Below are 20,097 nucleotides of genomic sequence, written 5' to 3'. Positions count from 1 at the left end.
TAGACTTCGAGGAAGTGTTCGCTCCAGTCACAAGGATGGAATCGGTGAGGCTAGTTATAGCTCTCGCGGCTCAAGAATCTTGGAGGCTACATCACATGGATGTAAAATCCGCTTTTTTGAACGGGGAGTTGAAAGAAGAAGTATATGTGAAGCAACCACCGGGTTACATAAAAAAAGGAGAGGATCACAAGGTGTTGAAACTACACAAGGCATTGTACGGGCTATGCCAAGCTCCTCGGGTGTGGAACATCAAGTTTGATCGTACACTAGTTTCTCTTGGTTTTGAGAAACGTCCACTGGAGCATGCTATGTATAAGCGAGGTAAAGGCAAGGATCGTCTTCTAGTGGGCATCTATGTTGATGATCTCTTGATAACTGGAGCAGATGAGGAGGAGATTGCTAGATTCAAGCTACAAATGAAGGGCTCTTGACTTACTATCTCGGGATCGAGGTACATCAAAAGCCGGAGGGAATCACACTATGCCAGGAGGCATATGCAAAGAAGATTCTTGAAAGCTGTAGCATGGAGGACTGCAATCCAAGTCATATTCCAATGGAGCCTCGACTTAAACTTAGCAAGAGGAGCCAAGCACCCGCGGTTGATGCAACGGATTATAGAAGTGTGGTCGGAAGCCTAAGGTATCTTGTGAATACACGACCAGACTTGGCCTATTCCGTTGGTGTAGTGAGTCGCTTCATGGAAGCACCCACGACAGAACATTGGGCAGCTGTGAAACAAATACTCAGGTACATCAAAGGGACAACTAACTTCGGTTGTGTCTATTTGAGAGAGAAGCAGAAGGAGATGGTGGAGCTACTTGGCTACAGTGATAGCGACTTGGCAGGAGATATTGACGACCGTAAAAGTACCTCGGGCGTGGCATATTTCTTGGGAAGAAGCATAGTGAGTTGGGTATCACAAAAGCAGAAGGTGGTCGCATTATCATCCTGTGAAGCGGAGTATATTGCAGCTGCAACCGCGGCAGGTCAAGGTGTGTGGCTAGAAAGGCTACTCGGTGACCTCACTGACAAGGAACCGGAAGGAGTGGTGCTCTACGTTGACAACAAATCCACGATTGCCCTATGTAAGAATCCAGTGCATCATGACAGAAGTAAGCACATTGATATAAGGTATCATTACATACGGGATTGCGTGGAAGAAGGCAAGATTGAAGTCAACTACATTTGCACCGACGATCAGCTTGCAGACATCCTGACCAAGTCTTTGGGGCGACAGAAGTTCACGGAGATGCGGAGAAGGATCGGCGTCCAAGCTGTAAAGTGAGGACATCGTGCTTAGGGGGTGATTGTTGGAAATAATCACGATTAGGTAAGTATAGTCCGGCACGGACTTGTAGCAGTAACCGAGTCGTACATGTACTAGGTAGAATATTGGTAATATAAATACCAGTGCGTGTATCCCCTGTAACACCAGATCAAATCAAAGCAATAAAGTGCAAAGGCTCGACACGAGCCTCTTGGCCAACTCGGCGAGTCTGCGTATTGTGTTTCTGACGAATTTGGTCTATGATAGCTAGCTAGACACGAGAATCCATCCACCAGGGTGCTTGCCTGCTTGTGTACCGCTGTACGTGCACGTCTCCGTCGAAGCAGCCGGAAGCAATCGGTTGTAGCTTGTACATCGCTGCGTATTGTCGGAAAGTACTCGACAACAGCGTCATCAAGGTCGGGACTGGGCCAACAATTATGGGATTTTTCTAGCCGGGTTTTCTTTTCTTTGTTTAATCCTATGTCTTCTTAATGTAGAAAAGAAATCGTTTCATATGAAAATATGTGCGGATTGAATTTAAGAAGAAAAGAATTTGTGGAAAAGCATACAAAACTTTATAAGATTTTATCAGGTACCTAGTGAACCATTTGAATTTCAGATAGTCATTTGATCGAATAAGAAATTAATGACTAGTTAAGTGAATACAACAGCATAATAGTTTCCTCTGTTAACAACTTTATCCATTCTTTCATCTTACCCTAATCTCCAAGTTGTTCAAAATGCATGAATTTATAGGCAAACATATATTCTCCAATTTATTAGATAGGTAGTTATTCCATATGTGAATATGTTGCTAAGAGCAATGCACTTACAGAGATCTGAATTTGTTTCTGAAATATATAACGAGATTATTGTCACTTGACTAGTCTTCGCAATAAACTAAATATCTAGTATTTTTGCTAACAATATAACCAGTCAACTAAGTTCTGTACACCTGCTCGCTAATCAACTATGTCATTTTCCAAACTAGTTGTGTGAAAACCATGTGTCAGGTCTGATCCTGAAAAACAAAAACTAGCCATCTCTGATTCAGTGTTGTCTTGCAGCTGATGTGTCCAGCGTTCATTTTGTGTTTTGGTTTTGCCCCAGTGTCAAAATAATTACGTAAATATGGTCCCCATGAGTTGTCTGTTAAAAACTTCACATAAATATCACCTCCTCTGTTCTAAGAGGAAAATTATATCGTACATAATTTAATTTGCTGAAGTGACTATTATTGCAAATATTTTCTGTCATGCACTATTTTCTTTTAAATAACAAGATACAATCATGCACTATTTTCTTTTAAGATGTCACAAATCACAATCATTGACGTTAAATAAGGACTAGAAGTGCATTTAGGATGATTTATAATTGCAGTGACCATGATGCATGTGTGGATGAGTTCCTTCTGTGTTGGAGGTTTTGTTGTGATGTCCGTGGGGAGAGCAGATATTATGTCCTGTTAAAGAAAGGTGGAAAGAGTAGATATGATGTCATCTTAAAGGAAGGTCGAAAGAATTAAACGGAAGGTGGGGGTTGTTGAAACTTGTCAATTGGTTGTTTTGTAGGTAGGAATTGTCAGCTTCATCATATCGCACAACAGTATAGCTTATATATAATACCTCTCAACACTTGAATCACAACCAAGACCTTGCAGCACACCAAAAGCTAGTAGAGCGTTCGATATTTGAATCTGGAACTATGGTGCTGGACAAGGAGAGGAGCAGGGTCCTTGTAATCGGTGGCACAGGTCACATAGGCAAGCATATCGTTGCTGCGAGTGCCCGCCGTGGCCACTCGACCTCTGTCCTCATCAGGGATGTTGCGCCGTCTGATCCAGCCAAGGCGCAGCTACTCAAGAGTTTCATTGAGAATGGTGTTGCTCTCATCAAGGTATAGGATTAGTACCACTTTCTGTTGTCTACTTTCAGTTGCCACTGTTATCTGTGTGTATTCTTATTTATCTGTCTGATGACCAGGGAGATTTATTCGACCACGGGAGCCTCGTAAATGCCATAAAGGGTGCAGACATTGTCATCTCGGCCGTGGGGCCCTGTCAGCTCGCCGAGCAGCCGAGGATTGTCGTGGCAATCAAGGAGGCCGGCAATGTGAAGGTCATATTATCAGCTTCTGTTTTTACTTGATGGAACGATGGCTACAGATTGACCACTTAGTAGTTTCTGTACAGAGGTTTCTGCCATCTGAGTTCGGCTCTGACGTAGAGCGGGTTCACACCGTTGATCCAGCGGCCACATTGTACGCTGGTAAAGTCAGCCTTCGCCGTCTGATTGAGGCAGAGGGTATACCTCATACATATGTCTGCTGCAATGGGTTCGCCGAAACCTACCTGCCGAGCATCGGCGATGTTACCGCTGTTGGTGCCGGCCCTCCGTCCGCCAAGATCACGGTCCTAGGCGATGGAGATGCAAAAGGTAAGCACGCCTATCCCGTTTCATGCCACTGCAAATTCGCACCGTCGTTGTTGATTTTGATTCTTGATGGATGTAGCGGTGTTTGTGGTGGAAGAAGACATAGCCGCCTACACGGTGAGGGCGGTCGACGATCCGAGAACCCTGAACAAGATCCTGTATATGAGACCGCCGGCGAACGTCGTGTCCCACAAAGAGGTCATCTCGATGTGGGAGAGGAAAGTGGGTAGGACTTTCCAGATCGTGCGCATCCCGGAGGCGGTTCTCCTCAAGATGATCAAGGGTACATCAATCATCGATACTGTGCCCTGACATGTACTCCCTCCGTCCGAAAAAACTTGTCCCAATCTTGTTTCTAAAATAGATGTATCTAGCACTAACTTGGTGATAGATTCATCCATTTGAGGGACAACCTTTTTCGGACGGAGGGAGTATATGGTTGCAGCTGCATCTCTGACCCCTCTTGACATGTATTCATGCAGAGGCGGCGTTCCCTCTGAACATATTGCTGTCCCTCGCGCTCTCCATCTTCGTCCGGGGCGACCAGGCCAACTTCGAGATTGAGCCATCGTTTGGTGTTGAGGCCACCGAGCTTTACCCCGATCTAAGGTACACCACTGTCGACGAGTATCTGGACCGCCTTCTCTAACAGTTTTTGGCTGGCTGGAACGGCACCCAGCCACAGTCGGCATCCACAGTAAAGATGATGAGCAAGTGGCCCCTCCAAATCCAATGATGTCTGCGGTTTTGTGTGTAACATGTGTAAATTCACCATGAATAACAACCTCTGCTTTTGCTGACAAGCAGGGGATTTCGGTGTAAAAGTTGATAAATCAACAGCTATACCTGATTATTGTCCAACAATGATCTTGGCTTGAATGACAATGTGGGCATTTCGCTGATTTTATTTTCTAGTTGGGGCACCAAATCGGCACGCCAAATTCTCACCTTTTTCTTATCTTCCAAGTTTTGATTGCTATCTTCAAAGTTTAGATTCCAAATGTAGCAACACAAGACCAGTGGCGGAGGCAGGGGGGTGGCCAGCCAGGGCCCGGGCCCTCTCCAACATCCTAATTTCCTTTGTATTATGCATATGAACAGTGATATATTTTTACTGTTGCCTGCAGCCGGCCCTCCCCAACATCAGATTATACGCATTCCTGCCTCCGCCACTGCACAGGACAGAAGCAAAACAGAGGCTGGTGCCTGGTGGTGTGCTCTTATCTTGTGGTACAGGCAGTTGCACATCTGGCCACGTAACAGATCTAAAGTCAGATTAAAGAGCATTCTGTTGCTGACCAAAAATGAAACAACAAAAAGAATTTTGGGGGTCTGTCAAAATAACCTCTCAAATTGCATCAACCAGGCTTTTTGCTGCATATCGACAGTCCCGAGATCATAAGCTAATCACGCCTCTTATAGACTGGTGAGATGGTATTAATCGCGCCTCCTATGTTCCTCAAGTGACTCAGTCCCATTGCCTCAAGTTCCCTCTTGTTCTAAAATCTCTCTGGTTCATCTCTCACCTTACCCATGATATGTATATGTGCTTCCATCTATTTGATGTCTACAAGCTAGCGCTCTGAACATGTTGAACTCATCAAGTGGGATAACGGAGATTGGTCCCTGAAGGTTGAGTTGTGGTATAATTAAGGGGCACCATATTATTCACATATGCGAGTTGGTGGATAATCCATTTCCTGTGAGATGAATGCATGTCGTGATTTATAATAGGTTTGCCGTTACTTCATAATAGGTTTCCTGTGAGACAAGGATATACACTGGTAGAAAAAAGGCCTGTTGTCCCGGTTCGTAAGGGCCTTTAGTCCCGGTTCGTAAGGGTGAACCGGGACTAAAGGGTCGGTACTAATGCCCTGACCCTTTAGTCTCGGTTCAAACCAGAACCGGGACTAAAGGCCCTCCACGTGGCTGGTCCACCTTTAGTCCCGGTTGGTAACACCAACCGGTACTAAAGGTAATTTTCTGATTTTTTTTTGAAATTTTTTTATTTTCAAATTTCTGAATTATTTTAACCTCTAATCTCTAATCACCCCTCATCACTGCTCAATTTAATCTCTAATCACCCCTCATCATTTCAAATCATCTAACTTTCCGGACGGTCACTCATCCTCCAACTCCCCCAGCCTGAGCACGCTTAACTTCTGGGTTCTATTCTCCCTCGTTTCCAGGTCTGCACTCGTTGTTTTCCTGACAATAGTAAGATGTCAATCCTATTAACCCTCAGGAGTTTAGCTTGAGCATGAAGTCACACATTTCATTGTTTGAGTTTGAAACTATTGTTCTAAAAAAATAATTTTTTAGTAACACTAATATTTCTTGAATAAGTAGTTTGACCATTGTTTGACCATAGTTTGACCATAGTTTGACCAGATTTGACCAAAATTCAAAAAAACTGAAATAATTATTTAATAACACTAATATTCTTGAATAATTATTTAGTAACACTAATACTTCTTGAATAACTAGTTTGACCATAGTTTGACCAGATTTAATGAAAATTTTAAAAAACTGAAATTTAAGCATAACTTTTTTTCCTTTTGGAATTTGAGGATTCTACAAATTTGCAAACAGGCCGTAGGTGTTCTCCATCGGATGTAACTTTTCGAGTAGATGATTTTTCATATAAAAAACTATTTAATCCGAATTCGTATGCAAAAGTTATACCCATTTTACAAATAAAGTCAAAATTCATATTTGTAAATAAAGTTGAAATTCATATTTGTAAATTTTCCCAACAACTAGACCACATATCACATGGGAAACTTATTTTATTTTATTTTTTTGACATTTCCATCCCTTTAGTACCGGTTCGTGCCATGAACCGGTACTAATGCCTCAAAGGCCATTAGTCCCGGTTGGTGGCACCAACCGGTACTAAAGGTTAGACCTTTAGTCCCATTGGTGCCACCAACCGGGACTAATGGCCTTCGCATCCTTTAGTCCCGGTTCGTGGCACGAACCGGGACTAAAGGGCCCAAGTGAACCGGGACTAATGCCTTAGCCGCACGAACCGAGATAAATGCACCCATTGGTCCCGGTTCTGAACTGAACCGGGACTAATGGGGTTACCCGGCCTGGAACAAAGCCCCCTTTTCTACTAGTGTATATAATTAAGTGGGACAGTAGATAATATCTTGGACATGAAGTATATGTCAACCGGAAGTGGGTTTCTATTGGGCTAGATGGCATGCAACTATGCATAACAGAAAAAATTCGTACCGCGTAGATCACCCAAGAGCATGCTTACAAGATAGATAATGAGATTACCACTAGACACACAATACTCCCAGCGTAAGAAGAATCGGAGCAGCGCGTCACCAGATCTCTCTAACAGGTTCACCATAGCAGTGCACGTGCAATGCCTCAAACATTATCCGCGCGTACGGGATGAATGTGAGACGGTCGACTGCTAGGTCCAATCGCACAACTGAGCTTAGTGGAGATGGCTAGATGCAACACATGCAAATCCAAGCGATTACGCAGGAGCAATGATACAGGCCAAAACGAGCCCACGCGTGAGCCGACGGTGCGACCACAACGCATCACAGCTGGCACAACCGAACATGCCCCGCACGGACGAACGGCGCTGACAGGTGGGTCCGGCTCCCTTACCGCGCACGGAGTAAGCCAGCAACGGATGGCTCGGAGGGGCTCTTCGCCCACGAGGAGCCCATGGAGGCGGGTACACTCCAACATCTTGTATAGGAGTAATATATCAATTTGTCTCATAAGATAACAAACTCTACCTTGAGAAAAATTCCATCTTGTAGCATGAAAGAGAACATTTTCCCTGAACGACAAAGGAAACACTTTCGATGCCAAACAAGTACTAGGGCTAAACAGTTGTACCAACTAAGTTCAGGACTAGCTTTACCATCATATCAGCAGGATTATCATCAGTATTAATCTTGCATACCTTCAGTTTACCTTGATCAACAATGTCTCAACATAATGGTATTTGACATCAATGTGTTTTGTCCTCTAATGGAACATCTGACCCTTAGTAAGGTATATAGCACTCTGACTGTCATAAAACAAATTAATGCAAGAGTTATCTTCATGAAGCTAAAAAACAATCCTTTTAGGCAAACTAATTCTTTAATGCTTCTATAATAGCTATGTATTATGTTTTAGTGGTAGATTAGGTAACTACTTGCTGCAGCCTTGCTTTCCAACTCATGACAAAACCACTAATAGTGAACGCATAACCTGTGATGGACCTCTTGTTATCCAAATTGCAGGAAGCAAAAACCGAATCCACATAGCCAACTAGTCCCTCATCAGTCTTGCCGAATTTCAAAAAAGTGTTGAAAGTGCCATGAAGGTACCTGAAAATCCACTAAACAACCTTCCAATGTTCTTTGGCAAGGTTAGCCATGTATCTACTCACCAAACTCATTGCGGATGACAAATCAGGAAAAGAATACACCATGGCATACATTAAAGAACCGACAACAGTAGAATATGGAACTCTTGACATATACTCAACATCTTCATCCGTACTAGGACATTGAGAAGATGAAAATTTGAAATGAGGAGCAATATGAGTGCTTACTGCCAGCTACAAGGAACTAATTTTGCATGAATCTATGTATCTGGAGCGTCATTATCAGACATACAAAGTGTTTGCGGAGAGCCCACAGTTTGGTACTCGGCGTAGGTGAAAGCACTTGGCGTAGACGCTTATTCCAGTAGTTACCCTTTGATCCCAGTCATGGAACATACAATGCATCTGATCGAGTTCATCATGGATTTATTTGTTGTCGGATCAGCCCCACTTCATTCTATGCCTCCTGTACAGTTTCACTTAACACATTCTCCTTTAACCACCAAGCCTCAAATTAAACCGTTTCACATGGCCAGACCTGACGAATTCTAAGCATAATATTCAGTGTCAACTATTAGCGGCGGTCATCATAGTGATTACAGTTCATGTTCTAAGAGCCGCATAAGGGTGCATCACTGCCCACTCATCATTGATGAGCGGGTCTATAGGTCTAGTATTTCCTCCATCCCAAATTAATTGTTTTATATGGATGTCTCTAACAGTCAAGTAATTCGGACGAATGGAGTATTATCTAATCCACCCATTATGGGCTCCAGAAAACTCCGCTCATTTGCGATATCTTTCAGATCACGCGGTGGAGTATGCAGGTCCGGGGAACAACTCGGCTTCCACGATCGGTGGCCACCATATTTCTGTTGCCTCGTCCACTTTCAAGCACCGTGCAATAATCAGAAAGTATTCAAGATGAAACCATGTCCTGCAAGCGTAAGCCCAAATTCTCTTTTGTATGTGTATGTGGTACTGTGAATGATAGATCAGTCCTGCCTTCCCTTCATCTCCTGGCCGTGGGTGTTCAGAGAACAACAGAAAGGAAACCATGTACGGAGCTGAAAGTTGTTTGGTTTAAGCTGCTGTTAATTATTTTAGGCCTGAACTTAAAAAAGGTTGGACGAGCATTACTAGCTACCAGGAGAAGATGCTTGCTGTTCTCCAAAAGGGAACGGCAGGTGCATTGTTGCTTTGGAAAATAGAAGGACCAGAGAAGCAGCTAGCTAGAAGGTTTCAAGTGGTCACAGACCTTTATCACAGCCACGGACCTAACCGGCAGAGCAAATGTAGCATTTGGATGTGTTCAGTTAGGTGTCTGCTCTGACCACGTTCTGCTGCTAGGTGTGCGTCTCCTCTCTTGTTGGACCTCTTGCATGTTAGGCTTGGCAAAAAAAAGGCATGCAATCATGCCATGGATTGATAAAGATCTCCTTATTCTTTGTGCTGGTGCTTTACATCACTAGTGCTTTACGTGCCCGAGACTTCATCTGCTCAAGCAAGAGACAAATATCCTTTACTGATGTGAACGGGGGCATTGATGATATCAGATTTATCATCATCCAAGGGACATGCATGCATGGTTGACAGCGGACTGATCTGAACTATATTATCGGAAGTCTCAGAGTTATCGTTTCTGTGCTTCCCTCTCTAACTCTACCTGAGGTTAGCAGTTCAGGAAAATCTAGCACTGATAGCGTACCAAGGCGCTAAAACAAGAACTGATTCTCTCTGATCTCAGTATATAACTGTAAATTTAGTATTTAACAGGAGAGAATAATGTGTATGTATTTTACAACATAGCCGACCGAGGAAGCGGTATGTACACCCAACAACTGAAGCACGTTGGATTGGCATCATCACATACTTGAAAATCTTTTCCTTTAAGATACACCGGCTTTGAGTAGCTCAACAAAAGGACAATTGATTTGGTAGAGCAGTGCATCTTATTCCTATGGTAGGCTGTCAACTTTACGCAACGTTGATTCTCCGCTTTGGCCACGTCTAGGGTTAGGGTTCCGAAGTTTTTATCATCATTTCTTATGAGTTTTTTTAATATATTTTTCTTCCCTCTTTATGGTAACTAGTATAGTGGCCCTCCCAAATGCCACAAATGCCAGGACATCATATTTATTATTCTTAAATGCTTCAAATTAAATCTTATTTTTGTAGGTACTTATATTATGGGGCTGGAAATTTTTTGTTTGAATCCATAGCCGTCGCTAAATAGAAAATCCTAATCAAACAAACATATTTAGAACCTCTTTGGTTTGCGGATTATTATGACTTAAATAATTTTACGCATTGAATTAACGGAAAATTGGAAATAAAAAGTTAATTTGTGAAGATATCCAGGGTCGGATGTTTGGTTCACGGGAATAGTAAAACATATGAATCCTCATAAAAGCGGTTAAACACATGTCAAACAACACGAACAGGGTACAAATAACATGTTACGTTGCAATGAAATAGCTCAATAATATTCTTCGTCTGTAGTAACTAAAAATGATGTCCAAGTGGTTTACATTTTTTACGCTTTTCTTGTGAAACTGAGATCGGTTGAAAGGGCAATGTCCGCAGTTTCATTGAAGCAAACGGATTAGTAGCGTCACCAAAAGGAAATTTTGCTCTTCATATGTTTTTCATTCACCTTTCTTTACAATCAAAAGGCCCTTATTATATGGAATAATTAGTCCCATGTCATTTCTAAAATCCGAATATTAAGAAAAGACTACAAGTAAAGATAAAGTTGAAACATGTCTATCTTGCATGTGTACTACTTGAAGATACATGAATATGATATGTTAGCAAATCATGAGTTCTTCCATTGAGTTTGTTGGCTGGTGTTTATGTACAATAATAAATATTGACAAGTTAGTGTAAGATAGTTTATGCCTAACTGTGACGATATATTGGTACAAGGTCTACAATGCTAATATATGTAATTATTTTTATTGTGGCATTTTCTAGCCTGGTGTTGTTTTGTTTTTTAATCCTATGTTTTTAATGTAAAAAAATATCGTTTCACATGAAGATATGTGCAGATTAAATTTAAGATGAATAAAACCTGTGAAAAATCAAACAAAACTTTATGAGTATTTATCCGGTACCTACTGAACCTTTTGAAATTCGGATGGTCATTTGAATCGAATAAGAAATTAATGATTGGTGAAGTGAATAAAAAACATAATGTTTTACCCATTCTTTCATCTTGTCTGGATCTCCATGTTGTTGTTTACTCACTTGTTCAAAATACATGAATTTACACCCACACACACACACACACACACACACACACACACAGACACACACACACACACACACGCACACGCACACGCACACGCACATGCCCACGCGCGCGCGCGCACACGCACACACATTCTCCAATTTATTAGTTAGATAGTTATTCCATATATATGTGAATATTTTGCTAAAAGCAATGCACTTATGGAGATGTGAAAATCTCTCTCTCTCTCTCTCTCTCTCTCTCTCTGAAATATATAATAAGATTATTTTCACTGGACTGGTCTACGTACTAAATTAACTATCTAGTATTTTTGGTAATAATCCAACCAGTCGTCTAAGGTGAAAATTGTAATTTCCTACATTAGATCTAAGCTTTTGAGTGATTTAAGTTAGGGCCTACATATTTTCCAACCAGATATTCCTGATTAATGTGGGACTTTCTAGCCAATTAGATATTTTTATTATATAATAGATAGATACCGATGCCCATCTTTTCTTAAAAGAAATTTGTTTCGTTTGTTTTAGTTTTTTACTAACACGTAGTTTTTATTTAGTCAGCTAATTTTTGCTGACAAAGGGTGAACTTTATTAGTTTAAAATGAAGCATAAGGGGTACTGATACAATGATCACACACCAGGCCTCTGCATAATAAGGATGAAAATAGTCAACACTAATGTACACACATAAAGAAAATACAAGTAACTAGAAAAGACAAACAAGGCCGAGGATGTGCGTTGGTGACTTGGTGGAGTAAAAAGGAAAAAGAAACTCTGAAGCAAAGAAAAAATGATAAGAAAATATACAACAACAATCATATTCGCACCAATCCCAATGATCTCTTATTCGTGACAGGAAAACGAAGTTGTTTTTCCAAAACAACAAAGCAGATCTTCTTTCGTACACAAGCTCACCCTACAAATGTTATTTTCCTTGTCACAGTGGCTTATTAAACTTGTCAAAACAGCACACAATGTTATTTTCCATGTCACAGTGCCTGGCCGCCAAGGCTAAGCAACAGAACATTATGCGATTTGGTATGCCGATGGGAGCAGCCTAGGCACCAGCTGCAGCAGCAGAGAAAATGTCTCCTCCATGTCCAGCGTCTGGCCTGCCGGCAGCTCCCAGTTGAACGAGTGCACCAACGTGGCGGTGGTCACGGCAACCATCCTAATGCCTCAGCCGAGGCCCGCGCATATCCTCCGTGTTAAATTGTGATCTAAATTATATTATATTGGACTAGATGTAGTACAACCGGTATGAATTTTTGTGTTGACGTCAACGCGTACGAGTATAATTCGTTTACTTGTCCTCTAAAGACTCTCATGTATTACCCTCATATATATCTCATGTAGTCGCACCTAAGACAGTATGTCGTCTCGTGCTTGTAATACTCCTCGTCATAATGATTGCGCTTTCGTGCGTTCGTGGTTTTCTCCGCAAGGGTTTCCACATAAAAATCAGTGTTTTTTTGTCTCATTTATTTCTTGTTATTATCTAACAAATGATATACAAAACTGAGGTTACAGATACGAGATCAGAGACGAGAGTTAGGGTTGGCGTTCTGTGCGCATCGCTGCATCCTGCGATCCGCCGAGTCCGAGGCGAGGTCGATTTCCCCTATTAATTAATCCGCCAAGACCGACAGACGGCGGGTGCGTCATCTGCTGCGTTGTCTGCAGCTGCAGTCCATGAGGGATCAAGTATCGAGGCGGAGCGATCTGCACAGATCGCTGCGCACCAGTACTACTGCGTCAAGTACGATCAATTTGAAGCCTACCTGATCTGATCTGTTGTTTGTTCACACGTCATCTACTCGAGTACTAGTTGACTACCACTGCACGTGAAACTACAGTTCGGATTTTCAATTGCTACATCCACATCTGTGAGCTACCAAGTTATCTACTCATGGCTTCCGTGAAGTATGATCTTCCGCCACTGGACCGTGACACAAGGTTTATCCTATGGCGAGTCAAGATGCGGGCGTTGTTGGCACAGACCAACTATGATGAAGCACTGGATAATTTTGGAAAGAACCGAATTGAGGACTGGACTGATGAGGAGAAAAGAATTGATCGTAAGGCTTTGTCAAAAATTCAACTCCATTTGCATAATAATATTTTGCAGGAAGTTTTGAGAGAGAAAACTGGCGCTGCTCTATGGTTAAAGCTGGAAGGGATTTGCATGACGAAAGATCTCACCAGTAAGATGCATCTGAAGCAAAAATTATTCCCGCACAAGTTACCCGAGGAAGGTAATGTTTTGAATTATATTTCAGAATTTAAAGAGATCATATCTGATCTAGCTACAATGGATGTTAAGTATGAAAAGGAAGATACTGCTTTAATGTTATTTTGTTCACTGCCAAGTTCTTATACCAATTTTAGAGACACTATATTATACAGTCGTGATACTCTCACGCTTAATGAAGTTTATGAAGCTTTGAACTCTAAGGAGAAGATGAAATTAATGATGCCTCATGATGGTTCGAGTTCATCCCAAGCCGAGGGATTATTTGTTCGTGGTAGGACAAAGGAGAAGAACTCCAATAATGGAAACAGAGATAAAAGTAAGAACGGCCACAGGGGCCAGTCGCAATCCAGAGACAAGAAATATTGCAGATATTGCAAGAGAGACGGGCATGACATCTCAGAGTGTTTCAAGTTGCAGAATAAAGAAAAGAGGAAAGGTAACAAACAAGGTGAAAATTCTGCTAACGTTGCTCGTGATGATAATTCCGATGATGCTCTTGCCGTTATTGCTGGATATGCTGAGACCAATGATGAGTGTGTACTTGACACCGCATGCACTTTTCATATGTGTCCACATAGAGATTGGTTTAATACTTTTGATTCCACTACTTCTGCTGGTTCCGTTTTGGGTTTTGATAATTCACCATGCAAGATTGAAGGCATTGGTTCTATTCGAATCAAGATGTTTGATGGCATAATCAGAACTTTGATAGATGTTCGGTATATTCCGAAGATGAAGAGAAATATTATTTCTATGAGTGCCCTTGATGCAAAGGGGTACAAGTATTCAAGTGGAGATAGTGTTTTGAAGGTCACCAAAGGCTCCCTTGTTGTGATGAAAGGTGACTTAAGTTCGACCAATGGTCTTTATTACCTTCAAGGTTCTATCGTTTCAGGTAACGCTACTCCGGTTGTTTCAAAGAATTCTGATTGTGATGCTGCTAACCTTTGGCACATGCGTCTTGGACATATGAGTGAACTTGGTTTAGCAGAGTGAAATAAGAGAGGTTTTCTTGATGGATATGAACCTGGTAAATTGAAATTTTGTGAGCATTGTATCTTCGGCAAAGACAAGAGGGTGAATTTCAACACTTCGGTTCATACAACTGAAGGTATTCTTGATTATGTTCATTCTGATTTATGGGGACCATCTCGCAAGAAGTCACTAGGTGGTGCTAGTTACATGCTGACTATTATTGATGATTATTCGAGAAAAGTATGGCCTTATTTCTTTAAGCATAAATATGAAGCATTCTCAGCATTTAAGGAGTGGAAGATTATGATTGAGAGACAAACTGAAAAGAAGGTAAAGATACTTCGCATTGATAATGGTATGGAATTCTGTTCTAAGCAATTTAAGAATTATTACAAGTCTGAAGGCATTGTCAGACACTACACCGTTCCTTATACTCCTCCACAAAACGGTGTGCCGAGCGTATGAATAGGACCATTGTTTACAGAGCCCGTTGCATGTTGTCCAATGCAGGTTTGCATAGGCTTTTTTGGGCCGAGGCCGCTTCGCACTGTTTGTTATCTCATTAATCGAGCACCATCTATTGCTCTTAATAAGAAAACTCCAATTGAGGTATGGTCTAGTTCACCTGCTGATTATTCACAATTGAGAGTTTTTGGTTGCACTGCTTATGCTCATGTTGATAATGGAAAGTTGAAGCCTAGAGCTGTTAAGTGCATCTTTCTTGGTTATAAATGTGGTGTTAAAGGATTTAAATTATGGAATCCTGAAACCCAGAAGGTTGTTATTAGCAGAAATGTTATCTTTAATGAATCTACTATGTTACATGATGTTTCATCTACTAATGTTCCCTTGAGAGTGAACAACAGCCTATTGTTCAGGAGCCTACTGTTCAGGTGGAGCATGTTATTGAAACCGGTGATACAACTGGTAATGAAATTGTTGATGCACATGATGAACCCGTCGTTAATGATGATCATGTCACTCCCACTCCAAATCAGCCTATTGTCCCACCCAGTTGGAATCTTGCACGTGACAGAGTTAGGCGGGGTACTAATAAACCTGACAGTTTAATTGAAGAGTGCAATATTGTTTCTTTTGCTTTATCTGTTGCAGAAGAAATTAAAGGTAATGCTGAACCTTCTTCATATTCCGAGGCTATTTTTTCTGGTGATAGTAATAAGTGGATGACTGCTATGCATGATGAGATGGAATCACTTGAGAAGTATGGCACTTGGGATTTAGTAAGATTGCCTAGAGAGAAGAAACCTATTCGTTGTAAGTGGGTTTTCAAGAGGAAAGAAGGTGTTTCTCCTAATGATGAGACAAGATATAAAGCAATGTTAGTTGCTAAAGGTTATAGTCAGGTTCCAGGTATTGACTATAACGAAGTCTTTTCTCCTGTTGTGAAGCATAGATCTATTCGCAATTTACTTAGTATTGTTGCCATGAATGATTTTGAGCTTCAGCAACTGGATGTTAAAACTGCATTCTTACATGGAGAATTAGAAGAGGATATTTATATGGAACAACCTGAAGGTTTTGTTATTCCTGGAAAAGAAAAGCTTGTCTGTAAGTTAAAGAAATCTCTTTATGGATTGAAGCAATCCCCTAGACAGTGGTACAAGAGATTTGACACCTTTATGCTCTCTCAAGGTTTCAAAAGGTCTAATTATGATAGTTGTGTCTATTTGAAAACTGTCAATGGTTCAACTATTTATTTACTCCTTTATGTTGATGATATGCTAATTGGTGCAAAGAGCATGCCAGAAATTAATGAACTAAAGAAGCAATTGAGTAATGAATTTGAGATGAAGGATTTGGATGCAGCAAAGAAAATCCTTGGCATGGAAATATCCAGAGATAGACCATCTGGAAAAGTATACCTGAGTCAGAAGGGATATATTGATAAAGTTCTTCAACATTTTAATATGCATAATGCCAAGCCGGTGAGTACTCCGTTAGCCGCACACTTCAAATTATCATCAGCTTTATGTCCTAAGTCAGATGCTGATATTGAGTACATGTCTAGAGTTCCCTATTCGAGTGCAGTTGGTTCACTTATGTATGCCATGGTTTGTTCTCGTCCAGATTTATCTTATGCATTGAGTGTTGTCAGTAGATACATGGCTAATCCTGGAAAAGAGCATTGGAAAGCAGTTCAATGGATTTTCAGATACCTGCGTGGTACTTCTAATGCTTCTTTACAGTTTGGGAAAACTAGAGATGGACTTGTTGGTTTTGTTGATTCTGATTTTGCTGGTGATTTGGATAAGAGAAGATCACTCACGGGTTATGTTTTCTCCATTGGTGGTTGTGCTGTGAGTTGGAGAGCAACTTTGTAGTCTATTGTGGCTTGTTCCACTACTGATGCCGAGTATTTGGCTATTTCTGAGGCATGCAAAGAAGCTATCTGGTTGAGAGGTTTGTACGCTGAGCTTTGTGGAGATTCATCTTGCCCTACCGTATTTAGTGATAGTCAAAGTGCTATATATCTTGCAAAGAATCCAATGTATCATGAGAGGACAAAGCACATTGATGTCATATTTCATTATATTCAAGATGTTGTTGCTGAAGGCAATTTGAAGGTATGCATGATAAGTACTCTTGATAATCCTGTTGATATGATGACAAAGCTAGTTCCGACCAATAAGTTTGAGCTTTGCTCAGGCTTAGTTGGTATTTCTCACTAGTCCGATGGACTTTGACGCACAAGGTGTTTATACTGATTTGGATGGAGTTATTTACTTTTCTTCGACTACTTGAGGGAAGTTGGATCAAGGTGAAGATTGTTAAATTGTGATCCAAATTATACCATGTTGGACTAGACGTAGTATAACCGATGTGGGCCTTTGCGTTGACGTTGACGCGTATGAGTATAAATCGTTTACTTGTCCTCTAAGGACTCTCATGTATTGCCCTCATATATACCCCATGTAGTCGCACCTAAGATGGTCTGTCGTCTCGTGCTTTTAATACTCCTCGTCATAGTGATTGCGCCTTCATGCATCCGTGGTTTTCTCCCGCAAGGGTTTCCACATAAAAATCCATGTCTCTTTGTCTCCTTTATTTCTCGTTATTATCTAACACTCCGGCCCGCCCCAAATGGTATCAGCCCGAAGTCACCTCCCTTGATGTTGACGTCGGCGTGCGACCCTCCGGGGAGGAACCGGGCAGGCCTGAACTCCAGCGGGTCAGGCCACAGGGCCGGATCGCGGGCGATCCCCCACACATTCACTAGAAGCTCTGTCCCCTTGGGAATGCGGTAGCCGGCGACCTCACACTCCTCGGTGGCCATCCGCGGTACCGAGAGCGGCGTCGATGGGTGCAGCCGGAAATTGTCCTTGATGACCAAGCGCGGGAAGGTGAGACGCGGCAGGTCTGACTCCGAGATGAGCCTCTCGCGGCCCACGATGGTGTCCAGCTCTTCCTGCGCCTGCTTCAGGACGTCCGGTTGCCGGATCAGCTCTGCCATGGCCCACTCCACCGTGATCGATGTCGTGTCCGTGCCCGCCTCGAACAAGTTCTGCATGCATGTAGAGTGCATTAGACGAATGAGGTTATGAATTTGCCATGTTGAGCTACCACCAAGGAGAAAAATAGCATTGTACAGCAAAATAGGGACGGCCTCATAATAAGTTATTAGTGTGGTATAAAGCGTTATAGTGTGTGCTATTAGCGAGACGTTGTACACTGATTTATTTGGTGAGGCAATTCTCAATTAATATTCCACGTGTCATTTTTCTCAGGTAGCTACATCTCTTCATGCATAGCAGAATTCCACTTCTTGCGCTCACCGGAAACAACGGCGTTAACGTACGTGGATGTCTCATGATAGTTCTCAACTTGTTCAGCACAACTAAAAGCATAATGAACAAGGTAATGCTATTCAATTAGGCATTTAGGTTTTAATGATCCTCTTTTGCATGCTAGCTGCAAGAGACTGATTTTATTGTTGCCAAACCGGGGTGAGTGCTGCACAACATCATTATCATGATTTTTTCTATCTGGAGCATCATTATCATTAGTCGATGAATCTGGAGGAGCATCATCATTATCAACAATTTCATTTTCCTCCTCATCAAGGTGCCGCACCTACACAGTAACTTGTTGTGGCACTTCAGAAGTATTTGACGAAACATCTGTGGACAAGCTGTCATGATTCATAACAGATTCATTGAAAACCTTGTGTTGTAATCCAACAACGGTAGGTCGTAGTTCATTGATGCCACGTCATCGAAACCCTAAACAGAAACAAGACTGTGATGCCGCTAGTTATTGATACGCAGGCAAAACCAATGACAAAGAACGAATCAAACCCAGGGGACACAAGGATTTTAATGTGAAAAGGCTCTCTAACACGAAGGGAAAAACCACAGACACCAGTCAACAAATCTTCACTATATAATGAGAGTTTACAAATGCTGGGATTTACAACGATGATCTCATCTCATGCGGTGGCTTACAAAGGATATATATAGTAGATGTGGCCTATGCCGGTCGCAACTGACCCGTATCGCAGGGGTCCTTCACGGCGAGCTCTTGACGACGGGCCTCCACTCCGCTTGGTCAGAAGATAGGCTTTATACTTATATATGAATTTGGATCAAAACATAACAAGCACTATCGTTTCTGCTCCAGTGCTCCCCCCGGGCTGAACGCGAGTGGGAAAAACACAAGGACGGTCCAGATGCGTCGATGGCGGTTCGTAACTAGGGGCACGATGGTCATTTCAGGTGGGTGTATAGTGCGCATAGACAAGTCCTAGAGCCCTGTATGAGCCTGCGTCGGCCCGTGTACTATTGTACGCCGGGCGTGTACGTGTATTATACGCTGGTGGTTCCGTTTCCCCGCAGTCGTGCGTGTGCACGTGTTCGTGGGTAGTTTCCAAAAAAGCCCGCTAGTATAAGAGGAGGGGAACGGGCACCGGCCGCATCGCCCACCCCATTTCCCCCAAATTGCCTCCCTCTCCCTCCTCTCTGCTCTGCCTCATCGTCTCCCTCACCGGCCACCCCACCTGCTCGCTCACCACCGCCGCGTCCCTCTCTTCTCCTGCTTGCTTCTGGCTCGGATGGAGCAAGGCCATCGCGAAGCCGCCGTCGCGGGCAGAGATCTACAGAAGACGAGCGCGGAGACCGTGGCAGATGCCGTGCAAACCCTCATCGGCGGCGCGGGTGCAGGAGCTGCTGCGTCCCCACGCGTTGGATCGGTCGCTGCGGCGTCGGATCTGGAGGAGAAGAAGGTGGTCCTGGCGGACTCAGCCGTGCCGGTGCTTGGCGTGACGGCGTCGAGCAGCCCGTCTGATGGACCTGCGGAGGCCGGCGGCGAGCACGTGGACCTGCAGGTAATCCTTGCCAGCAGTCCCCTCCGTTGCTAGTTACCCCCGTTAAGTAGTAGTTTTGGGTGTTAGTGTTTTTTGTAGTTGCTAATTGCTGCATCCCCTTTTGATAGTTAGGGTTTTTAGATGTTTGATTGATTTATAGTGAAGGTTAAGTTTCGATTATATGATTGAATCATCCAGTAGATCAAGTAGTTAGGGTTTTTAATGAGATGTTAAGTTGGGGATTTTCTG

General features: G+C 42.5%; 1 protein-coding gene and 2 pseudogenes across 1 annotated transcript; 2 read left to right on the top strand and 1 right to left on the bottom strand.

Moving 5' to 3' along the window:
- The first annotated feature begins 418 nt into the window (after positions 1-418).
- Positions 419-1,285, top strand: LOC147963169 (secreted RxLR effector protein 161 pseudogene; annotated as a pseudogene).
- A 1,621-nt stretch (positions 1,286-2,906) lies between these two features.
- Positions 2,907-4,616, top strand: LOC147963168 (isoflavone reductase homolog IRL-like). The gene is made up of 5 exons (XM_087528253.1): positions 2,907-3,166; positions 3,253-3,387; positions 3,462-3,705; positions 3,782-3,985; positions 4,185-4,616. Exons 1-5 carry the CDS (start codon positions 2,975-2,977, stop codon positions 4,349-4,351), a joined length of 942 nt encoding a protein of 313 aa, XP_087384379.1. The 5' UTR covers positions 2,907-2,974; the 3' UTR covers positions 4,352-4,616.
- A 7,709-nt stretch (positions 4,617-12,325) lies between these two features.
- Positions 12,326-18,045, bottom strand: LOC147963167 (flavonoid 3'-monooxygenase CYP75B4-like; annotated as a pseudogene).
- Between the last annotated feature and the right edge of the window lie 2,052 nt (positions 18,046-20,097).

The sequence above is a fragment of the Triticum urartu genome, chromosome 6A, assembly GCF_056163025.1.
Source record: "Triticum urartu cultivar PI428250 chromosome 6A, HENAU_Tu73, whole genome shotgun sequence".
In the NCBI taxonomy this organism is placed as follows: Eukaryota; Viridiplantae; Streptophyta; class Magnoliopsida; order Poales; family Poaceae; genus Triticum; species Triticum urartu.
This window is presented reverse-complemented; position numbering and strand designations above follow the sequence as displayed.